This window comes from Phoenix dactylifera, chromosome 4, assembly GCF_009389715.1.
Source record: "Phoenix dactylifera cultivar Barhee BC4 chromosome 4, palm_55x_up_171113_PBpolish2nd_filt_p, whole genome shotgun sequence".
Taxonomy (NCBI): Eukaryota; Viridiplantae; Streptophyta; class Magnoliopsida; order Arecales; family Arecaceae; genus Phoenix; species Phoenix dactylifera.
Genome location: NC_052395.1, coordinates 23,140,057 through 23,164,791, shown reverse-complemented (window position 1 = coordinate 23,164,791; position 24,735 = coordinate 23,140,057). Strand labels below are relative to the sequence as shown.

The window sequence follows — 24,735 nt, the reverse complement described above, 5'->3', positions numbered from 1 at the left end:
AAATGGAAGACTCTCTTTGTCTTATGCTATGGGCCGACTGATGACCAATATTGGCAGCAAGTGATTAAAAAATCTAATTATATGAATTATACTAAGACGACAAATAATGTTCGACTTCATTAAATTTATTATATTGGTATGTTGGTTTCAATCACAATCAAAATTTTTAAATATAAATAAATAAATAACAAAATATGAGCTGAGAGATTCATCATCCATGAGTTCTTTACCTTGAGTGGTAGGTCTATCCATTTTGTCAAACAAAAAAAGAAACGAAAGAAGAAAAGAAAAAAAACACACAAAATCTTCTGACACCAAACAAGTATAAATCATGAATCAAGCAACATAATAAATCTACCCTAGTTAAATTTAGATTTTGCAAATTATAATTCGATCTGCATGCAAGGTTAAACAAAGTAAAACTATGTGCGGGTTACGTAACATAGTAGGAAGTTTAGCTATGGCAATGGGGTCTAGACAAATCAACAAGAAAACATGGTCTATATGCTATTATCTAGATCCTATATATTTATAGGCCCAATTTTTCGAACATAATGAGCAGGTGTTTTATCCAAATATAGTCCAGATAACATTAAGTTGCTCATCAAACCGTACAATGATTGTAAGACATTACTCTCAATGGAGAAGGATGGTCCCCCATTTATTACATTACAGTGGATAACAAATTAAGTTCCAAGCTGCCATCTCTATAAAGTTCCCACAGACTTGCAATATCATGCCATCCTCTAGATCATATTCAGAACATACCATATTTATCATACGACATAGTGGATAGAGAAACTGGTATCCGTATTGTTCACAAAGATTATTAACAACTAATGTTCTAATATGCAGTTTTATCAACTAATCTCACACCTCTATCGTGGTTCCATCTCAGTGATTGTAACATCATTCACATCCCTGTCGAACGCCTCTGTCTCACCACTTGTACCACTTCTTACAAAGAAGGCAGGAGCTGATGGAGCTGGAAGAGGGACAGAGTAACTACTGAGCATGAGAATGACTGTTGCCATGCTGGGTCTCTCTGCCGGCTCTTTCTGGACGCAGAGTAACGCAATGTGAATGCACCTTAGTACTTCTCGTAGTTGATAATGATCATCTAGACTCCGATCGATCACCTGTGATGCCATTCCTTCATTCCAGTATTGCCATGCCTATTCAAAATTAGGTTTAGAGGAGTTATCAATACAGTTTATGCGAAACAGTAGATCCACCTATGTTTGTTCGGGGGCATGGGGGTTGAACGCTTACATAACTAAGAAGGTCTAGAGCACTCCCAGATCCTTGGAATCCACTGTTCCTCTGGCCGGTCACAATCTCCAAAACTAGTACGCCATAACTAAAAACATCTGATTTGGTGGAGAAGAGGCCACGGAAGCTATATTCTGGTGCCATATAGCCACTACCACAAAGAAATTGAGAAGTTATTAGATTTTTCTGAGGACTTACTTATGATTCAAGTTAGATACCGGAAGAGTAATGGACTTGACATCTTTCCACTAATTACTCAGAAAAGAAAAATTTAAAAAGTAAGCACTTACTATGTCCCAGCAATTCGACTAGTGCGTCCTTGAGTCTCATCTAGGCCAAAAAGCTTTGCAAGACCGAAGTCTGAAATTTTAGGGTTCATGTCCCCATCCAGCAAGATATTGCCTGCTTTTAGATCCCGATGAATGATCCTTAATCGAGAATCTTCATGAAGATAGAGAAGCCCGCGGCCAATCCCTTCAATAATTTTGTACCGCCTTCCCCAGTCTAGTTGTTCTCGTCCAATAGGGTCTATTTCATCCAAGCAAACTTGATAGATTAAACTAATATCATAATGAATTACAAGTACATTTAGGCTTTGGGATCAACATGATGTTAGTAACATTAAGCAGCTATATCACGAGTGGCATAGCCTACCCTAAATCGCAAAAAAGCAGTTATATCATAAATATTTACCCAAAAATGACATGGAAGACAGTAAAAACCAGTAGCATGCAAAAATGATGCCATCATGCATAGAGTCATCTTAATAAATGGATGCAATATAAGAAATCAGGTTATGCAAAATGATGGCATTGGCATCTAACCATACATGGAAAGCCAGATAACAGCTGAAACAGAAATCCAGAGTACAGAAGTATGTTCAAGGTAATGCAAACCTAAATTGGAGTGAATAAAAGACTACAAGGTGACGACAAAGAGCAACAACATGTATCAACTATTGTAATAGGCTGAAGAAATATTTACAGCTTAGTTCGGTGAACGAGTCATCACAACAGGTTACGTAACAAAACTGATGATGTTCCTCTCTGCTTAAAACCAAGGAACTATTATGGCAATGCTTAGGATAAATATGAACGTAGAAAATGAAGCGTACCGAATAAAAATTTGTCAAGGCTAGTATTTGGAAGGTACTCATAGACAAGTAACCTCTCTTCTTCCTCAAGGCAACAACCCAACAACTTAACAAGGTTTCTATGTTGAAGCTTGGCAACCAAACCAACCTCATTTCTCAACTCTACTAGTCCTTGCCGTGAAGTTCCTGAGAGCCTCTTCACCGCTATTTCTTGTCCATCCTGTAGAGTCCCCTATATGATATTTAAAAGACACGAGAAAGCAATTACCGTTCGTCAAATCAATAACAATGTTCACAATTCTATTGGCGACATTGAAGACTTTAGTCTAGATAATTACCTTGTAAACTGGCCCAAACCCACCTTCTCCAAGCTTATTTGCATCTGAGAAATTATTTGTGGCAGATCTAAGGGTACCCAAATCAAATAATAATAATTCTGAACTTGTGAACTCTTGCTCATCTCCACCAACTACTCACAAAACAAGCTTAACTACATAAAAAACCAGCCCATTTGTCTTGAAATGCATTTCTTAAAACAACAATGCAGCAAGGAAAACTTACGGAGTACTCTTCTCAACGCTTTTCTTCTTCGGAAGCACATACAGATGGCAAAGAGGACCACCAGTGCAGCAACGACAGGGATGGCAACAATTAGAGCTACTTTTGTAACGTTATTACTTCTCCCTGCACCAAAAGAAAATTTAGTAATTAGACACATCATTTAGGAATGAAGATGTAACCAAGGCCAAATTAAACTGCAAATTTCCTACCATACACATTAAAAACCAATAACTTAAATTGCTTATTGTTTAGATACTATATAATTTCCTTCTCAGAAATCAGCGTTCTGTTTAACTAAATCATTCTTGAGGGAGGCATTCTACATCAAGGGGAGAACTCTGCTTAACATCACCGGTTGTGTCAGTAACATTGCCACGGGCCGGCGGAGAACTCGATCCCGGCGGCGGCGGAGGGAGCAACGACTGGGAGAAAAAGGGATAGATCTCAAACCTCACGGCACAACTCACTTTCAAGGACTGTCCCCCCATACGCCCATAGCAACAGGCAGGCAGAAAACCGACCGCCTTATCGAGACAAGTGGAGCAATCCGCCTCCGATAGATCACGGGTACAATGTGCCATCCCGTATATATGCCCATAATCGGAGGAATTCGTGATCCCCACCGCGAACTTCGACTCCATCGCTGCCGCCTGCGACGCGAGCTCGACCATCAGATCCCTCATCTGCCGATAGAACACCGCTGGATCCGACGCGTTATTGGGATTGACAACTTTACTGCTCGCTTCGTCTTCGAGCTGGCCGAAGAAGCGATGGTCGGAGTAACGGAGGACGCAGAGATCCAAGCGTATGGCGGCGGTCTTATGGGGGCAGGAGGTGACGGTGATGGAGGCGGAGCGGTTGAGGCAGGCGGAACAGTCGGAGGCGGAGACGTCGGGTCGGCACTGGGCAAGGCCGTAGGCGGGGTCTGAGGAGGCGGCGCCGGCGGTGGTGTTGGAAAAGTAGCCGAAGTCGAGGGGGGAGGAGATGAGGTAGGAGAGGAGGAGGTCGAGGTTGGAGGAGAAGGTGCTGGGGACGGTGTAGTTGGTGTCGCCGACGCAGTAGTAAATGAGGGGGCCGCGCTGGGAATAAGTTCTGGTCGGAACTAGAAGCAGAATATGGAGGATTAGCAGAGGGAATAGAGACAAGATGGATGCCATGATGGGGGTGTTCTGGGAAGAGGAAGGATAGAGTGGGAATGGAGACGTTGTTTGCAAAATTTCTGGTTCGAGGCGCGGGTGGAGAGCACGGAGGAGAAGAAAACCACGGATTTTTGGGAGTAGGAGCGGTGACTGTTCTTGGCAGCATGTTGACTTTTGTAATTTCTTTTACTCAGGAACGAGCCATGGGGATTACGTTGGTCATCGTACACAGGTTCATTTCGCGGCCGGCCAGGCCAACGGTCGTGGTAGAAGCCCCTGCAGCGAAGACTGGTGCTGAGTTTTTGTTTTTGTTTTCTATTTTTTTGTTTGCTTTGAAAAGAATTAATGGCTGTGGAACTGTGTCGTTCCCCAAATCCAACGTCTAAGCCGGCTACATGACACGAACATATGAATCTGATGTTTTAGCAAGCCCTATTAAATGAACAAAATTTTAATAATATTAAAAATATTTAATTAATTATAAAGTTTAGTTATAACAATCCAACTAAATGAAATTTACCATCATCAAATAATAAAATTATTCAATTGTAAAAATTTAAATATTTATTGGATATAAGAAAATAAATTAGCTAACTAATTACTCCGTCGCTCGCTCTTTTTACCTAACCTAATCGAGACTACGCATCTCCTAACTCTAAAAAATGATGTTACGGAGAGGGATATAAGCTATGTAGCCTAGTAAAAATCCTTATACATACCCACACCATCATAATAATATAAATTTAAAGATAACGAGCAAATCATTACCGAAATAAGCACGAATATCATGAAATCATGATCTGACTATCAACAATGTTGTAAATAAACGGTATGCATATATGCAATTAAATATCAATAATAAACATCCACTCGAAAGCAATACATCATACAATATATAATAAGTCTTCATCAGTTATTCAAGTAGCTTATCATTCAATTCTTTTAATCCAATTCGGATCCAATATCAATTATTTTTTAAATTTTGGACCAAATCTTAGTTACGTTTTTTGCCCGTGTTGGGACAATCTATAGGTGTTATATTTTTTGCCCATGACGGAGCAATTGATAATGTCACATTTCTAGCCTATAATAAGATAATCGATAATAACAAAATTAGCCCAGAGTCTATATTTGTTCAATCAAGTTCCCATATATATATCAATTTTTTTATTTCCGACTTTAGACTAACCACGATTATGTTTCAAACCCGTGATGAGGCAATCGATAAATATCACATTTCTTGCTCGGGCAATCTATGTAATGTAGTTTGTCCAAAACATCACATCGATTAGTCTATATATGTAAATGTCAATTATACCGATATATGCATCCAATATTTTATCAATCATAAGCATATTTGATCAAAATATAATTTAATATAGAAAACCACCATAGAAAATTTTTACATCTTACTTATCTTAATCATTAGTGTATCATATATATATATATATATATATATATATATATATATATATATATATATATATATTATATGTGTACACAAAATATTTATAAGCATGCATGTGAGTGTACAAAGTTTATTACCTCTACGCTGACAACTCAGGCACAATAGACATCAGCCCACCTATGGTCTACGAATTGAGGTGTACAATTTAGTATCATCTTTCCAAACGATTGTTCTCCTATAGAAGCAAATTCAAACATACAAAATTACTAAATGATAATTGACAATCTAGAACTCTCTACTAGTCCACTACTCACTAAAGATCTAGGACAATCCACCAAGTCCCTTCCACTATTTTTTCTTAAATTAATTAGAGAGAAAGAGAAAGAGAAAGAGAAAGAGGGAGGAGATAGAGACGCACAAGAGAACCATGAAGGCTCTCTCTCTCTCCTCAAAATAAAGGAAGGGGCTATCTCAGGCAACTGTAGTGGCCATAGATGACGACCCATGGTGGTGTCTCAAGGCAAGGGACAGCGGCGAGCGGTGGTCGACGTTGGAGAATAATAAGAGAATGGAATCTAAACAGGGAAAACAAGGGAAAACCAAAACACGACTGTGATAGGCTATGACAACGCTTAGTGTCACGATGGTGTTGGCTAGGAAGCTGAACTCCAACAAAGATTGCGGCAGCAACAATGTCGACCATGGCCATTCATCACCAATCCGATGACTCACCGATTTAAATCAAAGGAGTGGCGACGACCCAAGAACCGGAGAAAGGAAGAGAGGGAGGTTTAGCAGCCATACCTCACCTCCGACGAACTCTCATGGCCGGATCGATAGAAAAAACCCCCAAGTAATCCCTCCATGGAAAGAGCTCAAAATCTAGGGACTTCAATGGCGAATGCTAGAGAGGAGGTGAGGGATCTCCTTTATAGACAAACTCAAAGTCCAGAAAAGAAAATACGGCGGTGAGAAGTCCTCCACTTGATGGAATTAGGGAAGATGACAGACTCCTACCAAGAGTCCTCTTCCTCCATCTCACGTGTGAGTCGTGTGTGTTTTCCCAACTCATGTTTGGCTTGCAGGCTCATTATGTATGCGAGCTGGTCCAACGGATCAGGCCCGTGTATTTTCTCCCCTTCAAATAATTTTGTCCTTGAAATTAATATATCTGAAGTTTCAAAAAGTTGAGGTGCTTAGCCTTTCTCTCTCTTCAAGCTTTTAAGTAGCCTCTTTTTTAGTATGATTGTTCCATTGTACTTTTATATAAGGAATAGTGTGATGCCACAACACTTGATCCTTCATATCCACAATCTATAATGGACACTTTCTTGTAGGTCAAATCCTCATGAAGATATAACGGCTCATATTCCACCACATGACTTGGATCTGAAGCATATTTTCTCAACATCGACATAAGGAATATGTCATGCATATTAGATAAGGCTGGTGGTAAAGCCATTCGATATGCCACCTCTCCTATTTTGTCCAAGATCTCAAACAGCCGAACATACCTATAACTCAGTTTGCCACGAATCTCGAATCTCATTACACTTTTAGTGGAAGATACTCTTAAGAAAATATGATCACTAACTTGAAATTCTAGCTCTCTCCATCTATTATCAGCACAACTCTTTTGTCTACTTTGAGTTGTGTGAAGCTGTTTCTAATCACTTGCACTTTATCCATCATTTGTTGCATTATCTCTAGACCTAATAATTTTCTCTCGCCTATATCATCCCAATAAATAGAAGGCATGCACTTTCGACCACAGAATGCCTCAAAAGGAGCAACTTAGTACTTACTTGATAACTATTGTTGAATGCAAACTCTATGAGTGACAAGTGGCTAGACCATGCACCTCCTAAATCCATGATGCAAGATCTTAATATATCTTCTAAAATTTGAATGGTCTTTTCCAACTGTCCATCAATTTGGGGGTGGAAGGTTGTACTAAAACTCAATTTGGTTCCAAGGGCTTTATGAAGGCCCTTCTAAAACTGTGATACAGACCTAATGCCTCTATCTAACACAATGGTAACTGAAACCACGTCCAGCCTCACGATCTATTCTATATATAGATCTACCAATTTCTCTAAGAAGAAACCAACTCTGAATGGTAAGAAATGTGCAAACTTAGTTGATCAAGAATCACCTACACTGTGTCATTACCTCATGAGATTTTTAGCAAGCCAGTCACAAAGTCCATGGTAATATGTTCCCATTTCTATTGAGGGATGAGGAGAGACTAAAGTGGTCTAGCAAGTTTCTGGTGCTCTACTTTTACTTGTTGATATACTAAACACTGTGTGGCATATTGAGCAATATCTTTCTTCATGCTAGTCCACCAAAAAAAATTTCTTAAATCTCTATACATAATAGTGCCTTCTGAGAATTGAATTGTGAGCCTCTTCTAGAATTTCTTTCTTCAATTTTGAAACTCAGGAACATACAACCTACCATTGATCCATTAAAGAACCATCCAGACGAATATGAAGTTTCGATTGGGCAGTAGCCTTTACAGCTTCTCTAATCGTCCGCCATTTTGAATCTTCTTTCTAAGATGACTTAATCCTTTCAATTGTGGTAGGCTGTGCTTTGAGAGTGGTGTTGATGCCCAAATCCTGCCCGACCATGGTCTGCTCATTTGGAGGCATGGAGGACATAGATCAATCTGCTCAATCCACGATGGTGGAAGATAGAGCACTAATTTTCCATGGAGAGTCATGAATCTGAACATAAAGAGAATAGAGAGGCTCACCAGATGGCTCCAGTCGGGCCTCCTCCAATGCTTAAGTCAGGTAGGGCTTTGGAATAACAACAAGAAATAACAAGAGAATAAAAAGCATCATAGTAGAGTAATCTTCCGAGATCGTTAGGTCTTGAGTGCCTCACCTAAAGTGCTCGGCTTGGAGTGCTCAGCATGGGAGCTTGGCATGGAAGTTTGGCCTAGAGTGCTCGACATGGGAGCTTAGCCTGAAGTGCTCGATATGGGAGCTTGGCCTGAAGTGCTCGACTTGAGAGGTCCACCTGGAGTGCTTGACCTAAAGTGATCGGCTTGGGAGCTCGGCCTGAAGTGCTCGGTATGGGAGCTCGGCTTGGAGTAGTCAGCATGGAAGCTCAACCTAAAGTGCTCGTCATGGGAACTCTCCCTGGAGCGCTCTATGTGGGAGCTCAGCCTAAGATGCTCAGCAACACCACCATAGCTACAGTTATCACCGTAACAGTAACTATTTTGATTTGGTACTAGTATTTCCTAACTCAAAATGAGAGCAAACAAGTTAAAATTATGTTTCTAGATCGAAAAAAATAAATGAAGAGCCTTGCAAGGACCCGTACGGGCGCGTGTTTAATCCAACATCGGTTATTCATTAGGTAGATCTTGGATATTTATACCGAGTTAAGAAACCTAAATAATACCTCCTGGCTAGCCATTTTGGGTGAGGTCTTAGATTGTTATAAATGGTATCGGAGCAGACCCAGCCCATAACTAAGGTTGCTAATAGGTCGGGTCGAGTCGGGTCCTAAGTGACTCCGACCCGACCCGGTTTCTTGTTTGAATCTTAATTTTGGACCTAGATCCGACCCGGTTGAAGATCGAGTCGGGTCCGATCGGATCCACAGCAGACCTAACGGGTCATTTGGATCGGGTCGGGTCGGGTCGGGTCCATATATAACTCGGTCCCAATCCAAAAAATTTGGGTCTAGTTTGGATCCGCTTGTTCGGTTCCAATTCATCACTCAATCCTCAATCCTTTTTTTTTGCCACCCCAGTCAGCCCAGACTGCGCTTATCTCCCTGTTCACAACACACGAGACAAAAAACTCGTCCTTCAATCTAGCATTTCCTATCTGATCATCGTTCCAACTTCGGCAGGCGAGTGCGACGAACACCAAAAAAGACCACACCAAGAAAGTCCCTTCCGGATTCCTGTGGAATAACCTATTCTCCTGAGTAACAGGTGATAGGGTCACAGGGGTCAATTGTTCAGCGAGTCATTCATTTGCTCCAAAAACCGAAAACAAAACAAAAAAAAAAATAACTAAAGTCACATTGTGTGTACTTCCCAACAGGGCAAATCACAGTTGGAAACTAATAAGAAACAAGAGAAAAATAGAAAAGAATAAGAAAAAAATATAGCTGAGGCAGAGAAAGATAGGAGGGTACCCCTTAAAGCCATGAGCCATCTAGGACAGTAATAGACTTCTCTCATACACAAGCCAAAGGCCAATGGTCCAACAGAGCAAACCTTGGAGCAACAAGAGTCCAAGACAAACAAAACCATGCTCATGCAAGATGGCAGTGTCATGCATAAAGATATAAGATAGTATGTGCACTTTTAGGTGCTATAAGTAATCTTGTAATAAGAGCCAACCACTATTATTTCATTGCAGGTGGTTACCCTAAGCCTCTAATTCTTCCTCTTAAAATATTAAAATCTTTTGCTTAGGATTTTTTTGCGACAAAATCAATATACGGGTCACTCGGGTTAGGTCGGGTCTGAATGTAGTAAACCCAGACCCGATCTGAAAATAGAACGGGTCCAATTTTAGGATCCGACCCAGCCCCGCGGGTCCTCCAATTGAGGTCCGGGTTAGGTCTAACCAGGTCGGGTCGAGTCAGGTCACGAGTCAACCCAACCCATTTGCAGCCTTACCCATAACTTATGTGAACTAGGAGATACTGCAGGGCGGATTCATTGGAGCTGACCATGGGCCGATCATGGTGCTTGTGATTAGATTTGAATAGATTTGAACTCTTAGCTTGACGAGGATGTTTGGGCTTAAACGGGGAAAGTATGTGAGGACCCATGCAGATATATGTTTAGTTCTACATCGGTTATTCACTGCGTAGATTTTAGGTATTTATACAGAATCAAGGAATCCAAATAATACTTTTCAGCTAGTCATTTTGGGTGAGATATTGAATTGTTACAAGCCTGAAGGATAAATCATCATACGTATCAATACACCGCTTGTAATGTTCAATTAGTCTATCCTGGCAGTTGTTGGCAAAAATTGGTAATTTTCTATATCTTATATTTCAATTCTCTGTCTATAGGGATTATTGAGGTGTATTTTTTTTCCCTTAACAAGGTACAATTTGGAAACAACTGGATCAGTCCTGCTAGATCTGTGAGAGTCAGAACAGCCCGGGCCATATTAACCTTTCCCTTAACAAGGTACGTTTCGGTTCGCACCTCCGCCGCCGCCATTAGCGTCCAAGCTTCCCTGTCTTTTAATCGGAATCATCCCTTCTGCGTTGCTGCCGCCCCGTCGCCCTCCACCGCCGCTGTCTCCGGTGCCGGTGCTGTTCAGCCTGCTAATAACCGGAAGGTGGAGAACTCGCCCGATGGGGAACTCGAAGAAGAGCGGCGCTGGAGATAAAATTGGGCGGCGAAAGCGCTAGCCCCAACCCTCCGCCGCCGGTGAAGGCGGATGCCGAGCCTGTCACTGCGGTGCGCCGCCACCCGCTAGCGTTTCCTCAATCTCCTACATCTTCTCCTTCAACGCCCACCCAAGCGTCCGTCTCGGAAATGCCGGTGTTCGGCAAAATGGTCGACTGGGACGTCTTCTCTCGGAACGTGATGGTCGGCGGGTATGGGGAAAATGGTTTCTTGGATGATGCCCTGGATTTGTACCAACGGATGCTGTGGGCCGGCAACGATATCAGGTTGGACATATATACTTTTCCGTGCGTCCTCAGGTCTTGCAGCGGTGTCCATATACTTTTCCGTGCGTCCTCAGGTCTTGCAGCGGTGTCCATATACTTTTCCGTGCGTCCTCAGGTCTTGCAGCGGTGTCCTGGATTTGATGAGGAAGAGAGAGATCCATGCTCATGTGATTAGATTAGGTTTCGGGTTGGAAACAGATGTTTGGAATTCTCCGGTCGCGATGTGTAGAAGGTGCGGTGAAGTTCACTGTGCTCGGAAAGTGTTTGACGAAATGCCAATGAAGGATTGCATCTTGTGGAATGGCATGATTTTTGGGTATCTTGAGAATGGGGAGCGTTTTGAAGAGTTGATATTGTTCTTAATAATGCATGATATTTCATTTGAGCCGGAGTTGATGACAACGAGAAGTGTTATCTGTGCTTCTGGGTCGGTGTGTGATAAGAGGTTAGCAAAGGAGATTCATGGTTGTGGTAAAGAAGAGGTTTTTTTGGGTCAAAGCAGCAAATTATATAGCTCTAAAATGAGTATATCCTGCCAGATCATGAGAAAGTAAAGAGTACAAAGTAGAAGGAATATTTTCTATAGATGTCCAAAGAAACTCTCCGGAGTGCCAGGCGACGAAGCAGACGACCTAGTCTACTGTCCTATTCGCTTTTCGAAATACGTGTGCTGCCTGTAAGCCACCCAACTCCTGAGCCAGTCGTCGAGTCTCTCTAATGAGGGGATGGCCATCCCATATCTATCCATACCTCGGATCCAGTCAACCTCCACAGAGGAATCTCCTTCAAGAAGCACCCACTCGGCATTGAGGACTCTCCTCGCAAATGACAACCCTTTCCATGCAGCTCGAAGCTCTACCCCAAGAACTATAAGTCCCGTTGTGCGTTGACCCCCTGCTGCCACCAACTTGCCCAAGAGTCTCTGATTACAAATCCAATCCCTCCAGATACACCATCCCTCAACATGCTCCCGTTGAAATTCACTTTGAGATGACCAAGGGGAGGGGGCATCCAAGAAACGAGGGCAAACCTGGGCGCTGTGACAGCGGATAAAGTGCCCCAGATGTCCCTAGCCATCTCAACAGTGAGTAACGCAGAGCCTGCAGTAACCTCTCCAGACTGTAATATAGCTCTATTAACCACCATTCTTGGTAACATCCTCCTACCCTCAAAAATGCCAGCATTCCTGTCCAACCAAATATGGTAAGCCAGGTATGCTCTGAAAATGCCCTCCTCTCAAGATCTAGGGCTTCGCATGGATACTCTCAATAAAAGAATCAGGTCCTGTGCCGGCTCCACTGACTGGGGCAAGGGGACCGGTGATCTACTCCAAATCTCTCTCGTCCTCGGGCACTTCACAAGAACATGATCAATAGTCTCCTCTACCTCCATACACACCACACAGCATTGCGTGATCCGCACTCCTCGCCGGACTAGTAAACTTCTGGTAGGTAGGCATCCCCATGCCACCTTCTAGATGAAGAGCGCCACATGCGGGTGAATCTGCATCCTCCAAATCCATCCTCTCTCTATCTGCCATCCTGACTCCCTACTGAACATGGGAAGAAGATCCTTAGCTCGTACCCACATCCGTCCCGACGCCCTCCACACTAGCCTGTCCGACTCCTTCCGAAATGAAATCGGTAGTGCCAGAATCAACTCTGCCAACTACTCTCCGAATGCCTCCCGAATCAGCCCCTCCCTCCACTGACCCCTAACAGGGTCAAATAAATCATAGACTCTGTATCCATCCAACCTCGTCGAATCCACCAGGGACGGCAGACGACTAATCGACTGCTCAGTCACCCAACTATCCGCCAAAACATCGATCGACCGTCCGTCCCCAATAGACCATCTAATCTCCGGAAGCACCTACATGGCCCTGGCGCATATCTCCCACCAGACCGGCGAGTGGTGCCATCCTGCCCGTATTCCCGGAGCCAAGGCCCTATACTTGGCCCTCATCAATGAGGACCACAGGCTCTAGCATTAATCTACCTACATGACGTGCTGCTAGAGCCTCCCGCCTCACCACCAAGGACTGCACTCCCAATCCTCCAACCCTGGTCAGCTGGCACACCACCTCCCATGCCACCAAGTGGATACCGCCTCTACCACTACTCCCCCCCGAGATGAAGTTCCTGAAGAGCTGCTCAATAGTTCTCAGAACCTCCACTGGGATAAGAGAGTTGGAGAGGAAGTAAATCGAAATCGACGATAGTACTGACCGGACCAAAGTGATCCTCCCCATCATCAATAGTGTGTGCCTCTGCCAGCCCTCCAGTCTATGTCTAATACTACACTCCAGAAAGGTACAGTCCCTACCGTGAAACCGCTGATCCGAGAGTGGAATCCCTAAGTATGTCAATGTGCCCACCTGCTCCCCCACCCCCAGAATCTCCAAAATAGAATTCTTCACTGGCAACCTCATCTTCGGACTAAAACATATCGCTGATTTGGACAAATTGACACATTGCTCCGACACTGCACAGTAGTCCCGTAGAATCCTGCAGATGACCTGCGCGGCCTGTCGAGTCGATCGGGACAACAATAAACAATCATCAGCGAAAAGCATATGAGAGATCGGCACAACCCCCTCCATCGGCCTATAAGCCTCTAACTCCTATGTGGTCACAACATGTCTAAGAGATCTAGAGAGCGCATCTGCACAAATAATGAAGAGCAAAGGAGAGAGAGGGCTACCCTGGTGCAAACCTCCAGGAGACTCAAAGAAACGGGATGGAGTACCATTCACCAAGATGGCGAAAGAGAGACACCGCACACAATCCATCACCCAGCTAATCCATATCTCGAGAAATCCAAATCCCTGCAAGGACTGCTGCACAAAGTCCTATCTCATCCTATCATAGGCCCGCTCCATGTTAAGCTTGATCCCCATCAAGCTCCTCCTCATCAGAGCCCTATGAAAATCAAACATAAACTTCTGGGCAATAAGCACATTGTCTGTAATACTCCACCCTCCCAAGAAAGCTCCCTGCTCTGGACTGATCAACCTCGGGAGGATGTCCCTCAACCTGACGGCAAGTATCTTCGTCGTAGCCTTGTACAAAGTCGAGCATAGGCTAATTGGCCAGAAATGTCCCGGCTCAGTATCATCCTGCTGTTTCGGTATCAATGTGATAAATGTCTTCTGCCAGTCCCTCAACATCGTATATGTACTAAAAAATTGTTGTATAGCCTCCATCACCTCCTGTCCCACAATCGCCCAATACTTCTTGAAAAACACCGAAGGAAAACCATCCAGCTTCGGAGCCTTGTCCCCTTCAAGGGACCAAACTGTCTCTCTAATCTCCCTCTCCGATACCAGCCTGATCAGTGCTGCGGTCTCCTCCTCCGACACCCAAATCTGAGGCATCGGGATATCCACTGGGCTCCCACCCCCTGTCTGCTCTATCCATCTAGCTCTGAAGAAGCTCTCCACAATCCTCCGAATCATGTCCGGGTCTTCCGTCAACTGCCCATCCTCATCCCTGATAGCTATGATCCTGTTCTGATGCCTCCTAATTACTGTAGCTTGATGAAAGAATGTGGTGTTCCGATCCCCTTCCAGAATTTACTGAACCCTCGACTTCTGTCTCCAAAATATCTCTTGCTGTCTAAGGAGCGAATCATGTAGTGCCAAGTGTGATCTGAGCTCCCCCAACTCCACCTCCGATAAGCCTCCACTCTGGACCTCCTGAGACTATAATCTAGTAATGGCCTCCTCCAAACCCTCAATCCTCCTGAAAATATTCCCCACCTCCTCACGGTTCCACCTCCTCAACCGTCTAGAAGTCAATTCCAATCTCCGGGATACACGATACATGGCATCTCCCCTGACTAGCATACTCCAATCCTCCCTAATCATCTCCCAAGACTGCGGGTAACAAAGCCTGAGCTTCTCAAATCTAAAAGAGAGCGAACAGGAATAAGTGTCTCTGTACTCACCAGTAATGGATAATGGTCCGACGCAATCCTTGACAAGTATCTGACATGATAATCTGGAAAGCATTGAACCCATCCTGCCGTAGCATAAGCTCTATCCAGTCTCTCCCAAACTCGGGCCTGCCCCTACTAATTATTACACCAAGTGAACCTCGGGCCTGAGTAGCCCAAGTCAACCAATCCATTCGAATCAAGGAAATCCCGAAACTCCTGGAATTTCCTTTTAAAAGTAAAGGGATTACCACCCATCTTCTCCTGAGGATCGGTAATGCAATTGAAGTCCCCTGCTACTAACATCGGATGGCCCTGATTAATCAATTGAGATGCCTCCTCCCACAAAATTCTCCTCTTCATGTAGTCTGTACTAGCATACACCGCTGCGACAACCCATGGATTCCGGTTGCCTTCCGAGATAACCAAAATCACCTCTTGAGTGCAAACATTGAAAATATCAATTCTACAATCACTCTAAGCCCAAGTGACAATGAGACCTTCCGACAGTCCTTGAGATTCCACTGCGTAAAATCCCCATGATCTCGGCACCGCCCTCCTTGCCTTCTCTAAGGTACTCCCAGATAACCGAGTCTCCAATAAAATACATATATTCAGGTTGTGCTGAAGCACCAACCTACGAAAAACCGGGGCAAAGGAAGGTTTTCCTACACCACGACAATTCCAAAGCAGCACCTTCATGTGTCACTTGATGGATTGGCACGGCCCAGCTCCCTGGGACCACACCTACAATATTCCTCCGAATTCACCTCACCTTCACTCACCCCACCATTGGCCTGTACTCCCTTTACTGAGGCCAGCAGTTGGAGCATAACTTGGTTGTGTACTTCACTATTGGTCTGTGCCAAATGGCACGCTGAGGCTACAGTTTCCTCCCCTGCAACCTTCGGTTCCCTCTACTGCACACCATCAGCCATGGCAATGTTGGAGTCCCCGGATAGCAGCACATTCCAAGCCCTCGCTGTAACACTGTGACCCTGTGCCAAATGGCACGGCACACCATTCAGCACCTGATTCAGTTCAGCCGGGAAAAGAGAGCTTTTACTGGCACCGATGCTCGTGACTACCCCAGCCGCTTCACTCTGCGCCACCACCGCTCCGCCGCTAGCTTCCGACATTGCCGCCGCAACCCCCAGCTCCGATAGGGAAGCCGCCGCCGATACCACCCGGGTCAGCCGTGCCTTACCATGATCCTTCACCCTCCCCCGGCAAGCGAGGATGGCCGACGCCTCAGCTCACCGACTCTACCCGAGGCGGTCTGCCACGCAACGCCGACAATGGTGGAGGGGAGCTCTTGCTCCTCCGGTGAACGCCACCCATCGACCTCCTCGGCATCCCCGATGAACTTGGTATGCTCCCCACCAAGTGAACCAATCCCACCTCCATCGGGCTCCAACCTAAAGGGTGCTTGGAAGGGCTCCTCGATCTCTTCCGTAGACTGAGGCCCGGTCCACCCGCGCGCCTTGCAATGATAGGCTTGGGCCCCCCATCGGCTCGACCAGAAATCGGTTTGAGCCCACCCGAGTCCGGCCTAGTGCTCGACTCGGCGCATAACTCGATGCCAGCACCGGGTTGGCTGAGACCCCCCCCCCCAATGTGTGCCCGATCCAGCCATCGCCACATCCTTCTCCGGTGTTTTCCTCCGAGCGGCCTTCGAGGGTTTCTTCCAGCCCCTAAGGTCAATCGGAGAGACACTGGTAGCTGACTTATCACCCTTTGAACTCGGATCTGTACGTGGGGGTGTTGGTGTCAGATCCTGGCTCACCACAGACTTGGACGTCACCTTCCTCCTTGCGGCCGGTTTGGCTGCCCGCTGATGCCAAATCCGACTCGTCACCATCCAAGGGCCGAATACTGCTTGCTCCTCCGGCGCTGCTCCCTCCACATCCTCTTGCATTGGGATCTTCGGAGCGTCTCCCTCAGCTGGCATTTTTTCTTTCCGACGCCGCTCCACTTCCTCCGCCTCCATCATCACTGGGATGGACATCCTACATTCCATCCCCAAATGGCCGATTCTCCCACACTTGGAATACGGAGCAGGCAGGTTCTCATAAACAAACCCCTGCCAGAATCTCGCCTCACTCCCATTCGATCGTCCCATCACAAAGGTCCCCGGCTTGAGAGGGGCTGAGCAATCCACCTCCACCTTCACCCTGGCATAGCTGAACCGCCGCCCCTGCTCTGTGATACCATCCACCGCCAGCGGGTTACCCGCCGCCGCCGCAATCCGAAGAATGGTGATCGACTTCCAATAATCCAGTGGTAGCCCCGACAACCAAAGCCAGACCACCACTCTCCCCACTCCACCCGCGCCCGGCACGAAGTTGGGCCACCACTGATCCACGGCGAGCAGCTGGCCTGCCACCATCTAGGGACCATTCAGCAATGCGGCCTTCCGATCTTGTTCATTGGCAAACTTCATCGCAATGTAGCCTTCCAGAAGAGGGAAACACTCCACATTATACTCCAGTTTCCCCACTCGTCGGAACTCCGTCACCACCCATTCCGCCGATACGCTCCTTCCCAAGCTTCGCACTAAGACTGTCGAGCTCCTCCATATTGCCCTGGTCCCCTCCAGCTCCTCCTCCGGAATCTCCACGACCTCAGTGAAACACCTCTGAAGCGTCGCCAGCTCACGGGCAGAGATCCGGTGATTGGTCTAAACAGGCTGTCTCGGCGTCCCCTTCGTCGCCTCCGCCCACGATGGAGTCTTCGTTGCACCACCGGGGAGAGGGTTACTTGAACCCACAGACTTCCCCGGCACTAGCGTCGTCGGTCTTCCTTCTCCGGGTGAGGCCATCTCTCACCCCCCCACCCGTTTGATGAAACTCCCCTGTGAGTCCCCGTAAAGAAGAGGTTTGATGTTGATGTTTCAGTGAGCAATTCGTTGATTCGGATGTATTCAAGCTTCGGAAGCTTGAATGAAGCCGAGAAAACTCTTCCGCGTATAGAGACCAAGGATGTGGTGTCATCGACAGCGATAATATCAAGATACGAGAAGAATGTTCGTGGACGCTTTGATCAGGAACATGAAAGTTGAAAATAAAGTGGGTTGTAAAATATTTTTCAGATTTTAGATGGACGATTTTCCGGTGCTGATGATGAAATCCTACGACATCCGATACATTTACCGCTGCTTATTAGCATCAAAGGTCGTCAATTTTTTTCCTTTCAAAACGTACATTAAATGGTTAGGAATTAGATCGGAAAATATGAACACCGGACAAGATAAGACTTTGAACTTGCCAAATTTGGTGGGGCTATTGATAACCTGATTCTGGTATTTTATAAAAATAACCAAGATTAAGACGTCCAACGGTCCAATATGGTGAACATCAATTTACACCGCCAGCATCATTTCTATGTTCATTAAATATCAGTAATGAAAGTTTCTAAAGGCTTTGGATCAATTTTATGTAAAAAAATATGCAAGTGCGTTAACCGACAACTTAAGTCGACCATGGACGACCATGGATACACTTTTCTTAATCAAAAAGATAAATGAAAGAGAGGTGCCGGCGGATGGATGCCGATTTGAACGATTCAACACTGGCGGGCTGAGTTCAAATATCCCTCCAACTTCTCAACAATAAAATATAAAAATATTAAAAAAATCTAAATTAGCAATAATTAAATATAACAACCTGTCATCCATAACTGTATCAAGAAACGTGGTTTGGGAAACACCGAATTTAGAAAAACAAAACTAGCGTTTAATTCATATGACGCAGGAGGTGCAGTTTCTTTTTCCGTTTTTCTAATTATTTTCAACATATATATATATATATATATATATATATATATATATATATATATATATATACACAGAATGAATATAATGAAATAGATAAACAAAATATAATAAATTTAGAAAAGAAGAAAAAACGGCACCCGCGCATCGTGCAGGTTATAAGCTACTTGTGTGGATTATACTAAGACGACAAATGATGTTCAAATTCATTAAATTTATTATATTGGTATATTGGTTTCAATCATAGTCACAATTACTAAATAAAAATTTATAATTAACAAACTATGATTTAAGAGATTCGTCATCCATGAGGTATTTACATTGAGCACCTGTGCATCATGTAGGTTATAAGCTACTTGTGTGGATTATACTAAGACAACAAATGATGTTCAAATTCATTAAATTTATTATATTGGTATATTGGTTTCAATCATAGTCACAATTACTAAATAAAAATTTATAATGAACAAACTATGATCTAAGAGATTCGTCATCCATGAGGTATTTACATTGAGTAGCAGGTCGATCTGTTTTGTAAACTGGAAAAAAAAAGAAAAAAAAAGAAGAAAAGAAACACTCCAAGTCTTTCGGCACCAAAATAAGTATAAATCATGAATCAAGCAACATAATAATTCTACCCTAGTTAAATTTAGATTTTGCAAATTATAATTTGATCTGCATTCGAGCATTGGCAAAGTAAAACTATGTGCCTAAAGTGCAAGCAGCCAGGAATTTTCCAACATAGCATTTGTTAAGGAGAAATGCGCGGTTCGCATAGTAAGAAGTTTATCCCTGTCAATGTGGTCAAGATAAATCAACAAAAAAACATGGTCTGCTATTAGGTGGATCCCATACAATTTGTGCACCCAATATTTCAAACATAAAGAGCAAGGGCTTTATCCAAATATAGGCCAGAAAACATTAGATTGCCCACCAATCTGTATGATGCTTGTAAGGCATTACTCCCAACTTAGGACAATCACTTATTTGTTATATCGTAGTGGATAACAAAACAAGTTCCAAGCTGCCGTCTCTATAAAGTTGCCATAGACATCCAATATCATCCAGAGAAATATCATGCCATTCTATGGATGATATCCAGAATACGCCATATCTGTCATACAACACACTTGACAAAGAAATTGATCACAAAAATTATTATCATGGCAAGAAAATATAAAATATATAAATAAATCTACCTCATCCTATTAGTTTAAGTTTTTGAGACAAGTGGTGATTTCAACATGGTATCAAAGCAGAGATTTTGAGTTCGAACCCTTATTAAAAAATTTGACATATTGGGCTTCCCATTAAAAGATAATCCGGCCCATATGTAAGCTTTTGGGACAAGTGGTGATTTCAGCAGGCTGTCTGGCCCTCTGCGATGTAAAACCCGCATTAGATGATCCTGACTTGAAGAAAGACCTGTCGGCTTCTGAAAAATACTTTAGGGCCAAGCCTCTTGCCAGACCCATAAATTTGTATGACGACCCTTTTGTCTTACCAAATTGGACCCAGCGCCTCACCTATTTTTTTAAAATCCTCATCTAAAATTTCATTGTTGCTCTCCCCACCCCTGTGAGATAAAAACCTTAATTTTTTAAGCTAAAATTAATTTATTTTTATGCCATTCATGAAATATCACAATATTTAGATGGTTCTAGCCCTCTAGCGACCATGCCCTCTCACTTGGCTCCACTACTAAACAAGCGTCGGCAATTTTTCGTCTAGCACCACAGTTTGTCGACGGTTTAAAAAAGCGTCGGTAGTAAACGACGCTTCGTGGGCTAAGACGACGCTAAATAGCGTCGTCGAAAAATTAAAAAAAATCCGACACTTTTGAAAGCGTCGTCGGAAGCCATTTTTGAATCAGAGGCCACACCCCCCTCCCCTCCTCTCTTCATTGCTTTTTCTCGATTTCAGTTAAATAAAATCAGTTGAACGATTTAGCCCCACATCGGCGGATCAACAAGTGGTGGTGGGGAATTAGGAGGGCGGAGGTGGAGATGCGATGATGGACACCGAGCTGGTTCTGGAGAAGGCGCTAGGCTTGGCGTCCAAGTACCGAGCCCATGGCCTGATGCGCCGCGTCTTCGCCATCATCCCCACCACCGCCTTCGCCAAGATGCTCGCCGTAGACGGTGAAGACCATGTCCTGGCCTTTGCCGATGAAGATGTCGAAGATGGCGTTGCGGGTGCGGGAGCCGAACTCGACGCCATCTCGGGGGACGAGACCACAACGAGGTTCCGCTGGCCCATGCGGAGGAGGAAGATGTCGCCGAAGCTTTGGTGAGGGCTGTCAGATTTGGAGGGTTGAGGTCGTCGCCGAAGCGCTTCCCCCGGAGCTTGGACACGGCGATGGCGAGTGTCACTGCGGCGAAAAGCCCCAGCAGGGCCTTCTCCAGGAGGACTAGATCCATTACTCTCCACACGAGACCAAAGGCAGAGAGAGAGAGAGAGTTTCAGCAAAAAAAAAAGGCAGAGAGAGAGAGAGACGGGAGCCGGGTGGGTGGCGAGGATTGGGATGGAGTGGATGAGAGGTGGGGTGGGGACTTGGGAGGGTTTTAAAGGGGGTGGGGTTGACGGAGGGCCGTTAGGCGTGACGGAGTAGGTGAGGGTTGGCGCATGGCGCGCAGGAAGCCGGGTGGAGATTAAAAGACTGATAGGATATAGAGATTAGAAGTTTTTAGCGACGCTTAAAAGCGTCGCTAAAAGACGACGCTTAAAAGCGTCGCTAAAATGCTTTTTAGCGACGCTTTTGGAAAGCGTCGGCAAATATTTTTCCCACTCTTACATAGCCGACGCTTTGGCGACGCTTTGGAAAGCGTCAGGAAGAAATGTACCGACGCTTTTAAGCGTCGGTAAAGACCCTAAACAGTTTTTAAAAAGCTTCTTTTTCTTGTAGTGCTCCTCTTTTATTGAAAATTCTGGATAAATTTTTATTGAGATTTTGGATTGTGCATAGGATCCCTTATGTTTCGTCTTAAAATACTTGCCTATTTGCATGCTGATGGAACAAATTTGGTTTAGGAGGGTGTTGGAAAATTAGACCAAGTTTAGTAGTAGCCTCATTTGAGTCATCGCACATAATATCCCACAAGGCATCTTATGTAGAATGGGAAAGAGCAAGTCAATAGTCTTAAATATCGTGACAACAGTCATATGAATTGAGTCAATTAATAAAGTGAATGTTAATACATATCTCTTGAAGTTTTTAAATAGTCATGTCTTTTAAAGTTTCTGTAAGTATTTGTAGTTGCTTCTTAGATGTTCTAGTACATTTATGTAAGAGATATATAAATGGTCACTACATATCTATAAAAGGTTATGTGATAGGTCGTCATGTAAGTGGGCGAGTAGTAATTGAATGAAAGATAATTTTTGGTAGAGAATGGAATGAAAATATTAACGAGTGTTCACTATTTATCCTCTCCGACTCTCTACCTCCGTATCCAACCTCTTCGCTTCCAATGCGCCCAAGTAATTGCACTTTCACTGCCGTGGACAAACTCTTCTACCCACGAAATTCGCTTTAGGATGCGTGGGCTGGAAATTCGCTTTAGGATGACGCTTTGGGATGCGTGGGTTGGAAATTCGCTTTTTCCCGCACCCCGACCCTTCATAATTGCAGTCCGGCAAATGCCTCATTGACTGTCTCAAGTAGTCAAGACAGCCACTGCTGGCAGCTCCTACAAGCATTGAGCCATCCCTTGGAGTATGTCATCTAAGGAGTCCGCCATGTCTACCCACATCATCTTATCCTCCTCCATCCTGACATAGTCAAATATGGTACTTGTGAGAATTGGCCTCAGACCGAGGTTGAAGTTGGCAATGCCCACCGGCTTCAACAAAAAAAAATTTCAAAAAAAGAAAATTAGAATAGAGGAACCGCATTCTTCTATCTGATCCATCAGCCGGCCATTAAGGGAATAAGACTGTGGAGTCGTGGCCAGTGATGACTCCGCAGGGCCGTTTGAATGGCTGCTGGCCATTGGATCGTGCTCAATTACTGCCAGAATCACAGGCGGGTGCAATGACATCAAGCTTATCCTCCCATTAGAAATTCTGTAATCCCCCTCATTTTTCGTGATTGATCCACCGACAAGCCTCTTCCTTTCTTCTTTACCTCCAACAACCATCGTGTTGCCAAATCCGAGCTCTGCCACCCCAAAATCCTCTCCATTTCTCTCTAGTTTCCTAACGGCCTTGTTTTTCCTCTTCTCTCTATTTCGAGCGTTATCGCCACAAGACCACCGGACCGACCTGTCTTCGGCCGAGATCCACCATCTCTGCCACATGCCGGTGAGCTTGCCTTCCCTCTTTCATCTCTATTCTTTCTTAGGTTGAGCTAACTCCCCTATTTCAGGCCAAACCAAGAATATCCTCGACTACTCCCTTCTCGCTAGCCACCGCAGCCGCTGCTAGCCACCTGGCCATCAACCACCCAGGCTTGGCCGCCGCCACTCTTCTGTGGCCCTTTCTCTTCTCTTCCCTCTCTTCTCTTCTTTCTTTTTACTCCCTTCCATTCCGTCTTCTTCCTTCTTAATTCTCATTTTTCTTCCCATTTTATTTTCCTTTATTCATTTATTTATTAATTCCTATATATATATGTGTGTATGTGTATGTGTGTGTGTCTATATATATATATATATAATCATGTTCTTCTTTTCTAGTTATTGGTTTCTCTCTTTTAGCACATGGATATGATCCAGAGATGATTTATGCCACTATGACAGACCAAACCCAGACTGCTGTTTGAACATAGACTGAACTCTCTCTCCTTCTTCTTTCTCTCTCTAAGCCAACTCCAAGGATCCTGGTGTAAAATTCTGTCTTCTTTTGCTCGGATCCAAGTTGACCTCTAGGGTGGATGCCCTGCACCACCTTGATACCTAAGCAGCATACCGAACCAGTACCCCCAGCCTTGTCAAGTGCCCCTAAATTTGGCTACCCTTGATCTTTATTGAGCCACGTAAATTTTAACTTATTTTGATCAGTTGAGTTTACCTTGCTTAGACCGATCAAGCAATCAAGCATTGCCACCTGATCGATCTAATTTGGAGGCATGAGGCCGTATCTCCAATAGTATTTAAATTTTTTTTGACTTTGCTTGATTTGTAAGATGATGATGAAATTAATTGGATTTTAATGATACTAAAACAAGTAAACCTAATCAGCTTACTTGAATTAAAATTTGAAGCAAAAAGAGGTAAGTAACCTAATGCTTCAAAGTGTATTTTTCAAATTTTGGTAAAATGATAATTAGTTTATTAAAAATGATTGCGATATCTATTTTATACTTAGTCAAATGGGTCAGACATGTTATTGTGACAATAGTAAACCTTTTTAAAAATGTTGTGTTATGTTATGAAATTTGAAAAATATGATTGGATAAATTATGAAATTTGTTTCATATGTATATATTCTAAGCACAGCTATGTCTGGCCCCACAAATAAGAATTATTTCTTTGCATTGTCGATTTGTAATATGAGAAACTGATTTCGACATCGAACCACCGATAATTAGAATAGTGATATATGCATTCTGTATCCGACTTATGCCACTGGGTTACATAGCCATAGCCTGATATTGGGTGTATAGTACTACTTTATGAAAATAATAATAAATTTCAAAAAAGTATATATATTATTCAAAAATTGATTTATTCTCAGTTAGTGTCATGCTCTTTAACTATTTATTTATTTGACATGCTTAAACCCTACTTTGTAGTATTATGTTATTTACCGAGTTAGTGTGGCTCATTATTCTTTTTTTTTTCTATTTTTCAGATCCTGAATCGCGATTGTTCGAAACTTGGAGAAGTTCGTTAGATCTTCTGAAGATATTTTCAATTATTGGAGTTCTAGTTTAGACTATTTA

General features: G+C 43.8%; 3 protein-coding genes across 3 annotated transcripts; 1 reads left to right on the top strand and 2 right to left on the bottom strand.

Annotated features, from left to right (window-relative positions):
• Positions 1 to 611: 611 nt before the first annotated feature.
• On the bottom strand, positions 612 to 4,213 carry LOC103697754 (putative receptor-like protein kinase At4g00960). The gene is made up of 7 exons (XM_039125891.1): positions 3,279 to 4,213; positions 2,927 to 3,049; positions 2,704 to 2,834; positions 2,387 to 2,597; positions 1,563 to 1,800; positions 1,273 to 1,423; positions 612 to 1,175 (listed from the first exon to the last, which is right to left on the bottom strand). The coding sequence occupies exons 1-7, from the start codon at positions 4,081 to 4,083 to the stop codon at positions 879 to 881; spliced, it is 1,956 nt and encodes a 651-aa protein (XP_038981819.1). The 5' UTR covers positions 4,084 to 4,213; the 3' UTR covers positions 612 to 878.
• A 6,416-nt stretch (positions 4,214 to 10,629) lies between these two features.
• On the top strand, positions 10,630 to 12,781 carry LOC120110574 (pentatricopeptide repeat-containing protein At1g15510, chloroplastic-like). Its single transcript, XM_039125892.1, has 2 exons — positions 10,630 to 11,179; positions 11,262 to 12,781. Exons 1-2 carry the CDS (start codon positions 11,010 to 11,012, stop codon positions 11,698 to 11,700), a joined length of 609 nt encoding a protein of 202 aa, XP_038981820.1. The 5' UTR covers positions 10,630 to 11,009; the 3' UTR covers positions 11,701 to 12,781.
• A 3,218-nt stretch (positions 12,782 to 15,999) lies between these two features.
• LOC103699210 lies at positions 16,000 to 17,471 on the bottom strand. The gene is made up of 2 exons (XM_008781260.2): positions 16,959 to 17,471; positions 16,000 to 16,113 (listed from the first exon to the last, which is right to left on the bottom strand). The coding sequence occupies exons 1-2, from the start codon at positions 17,469 to 17,471 to the stop codon at positions 16,000 to 16,002; spliced, it is 627 nt and encodes a 208-aa protein (XP_008779482.2).
• Between the last annotated feature and the right edge of the window lie 7,264 nt (positions 17,472 to 24,735).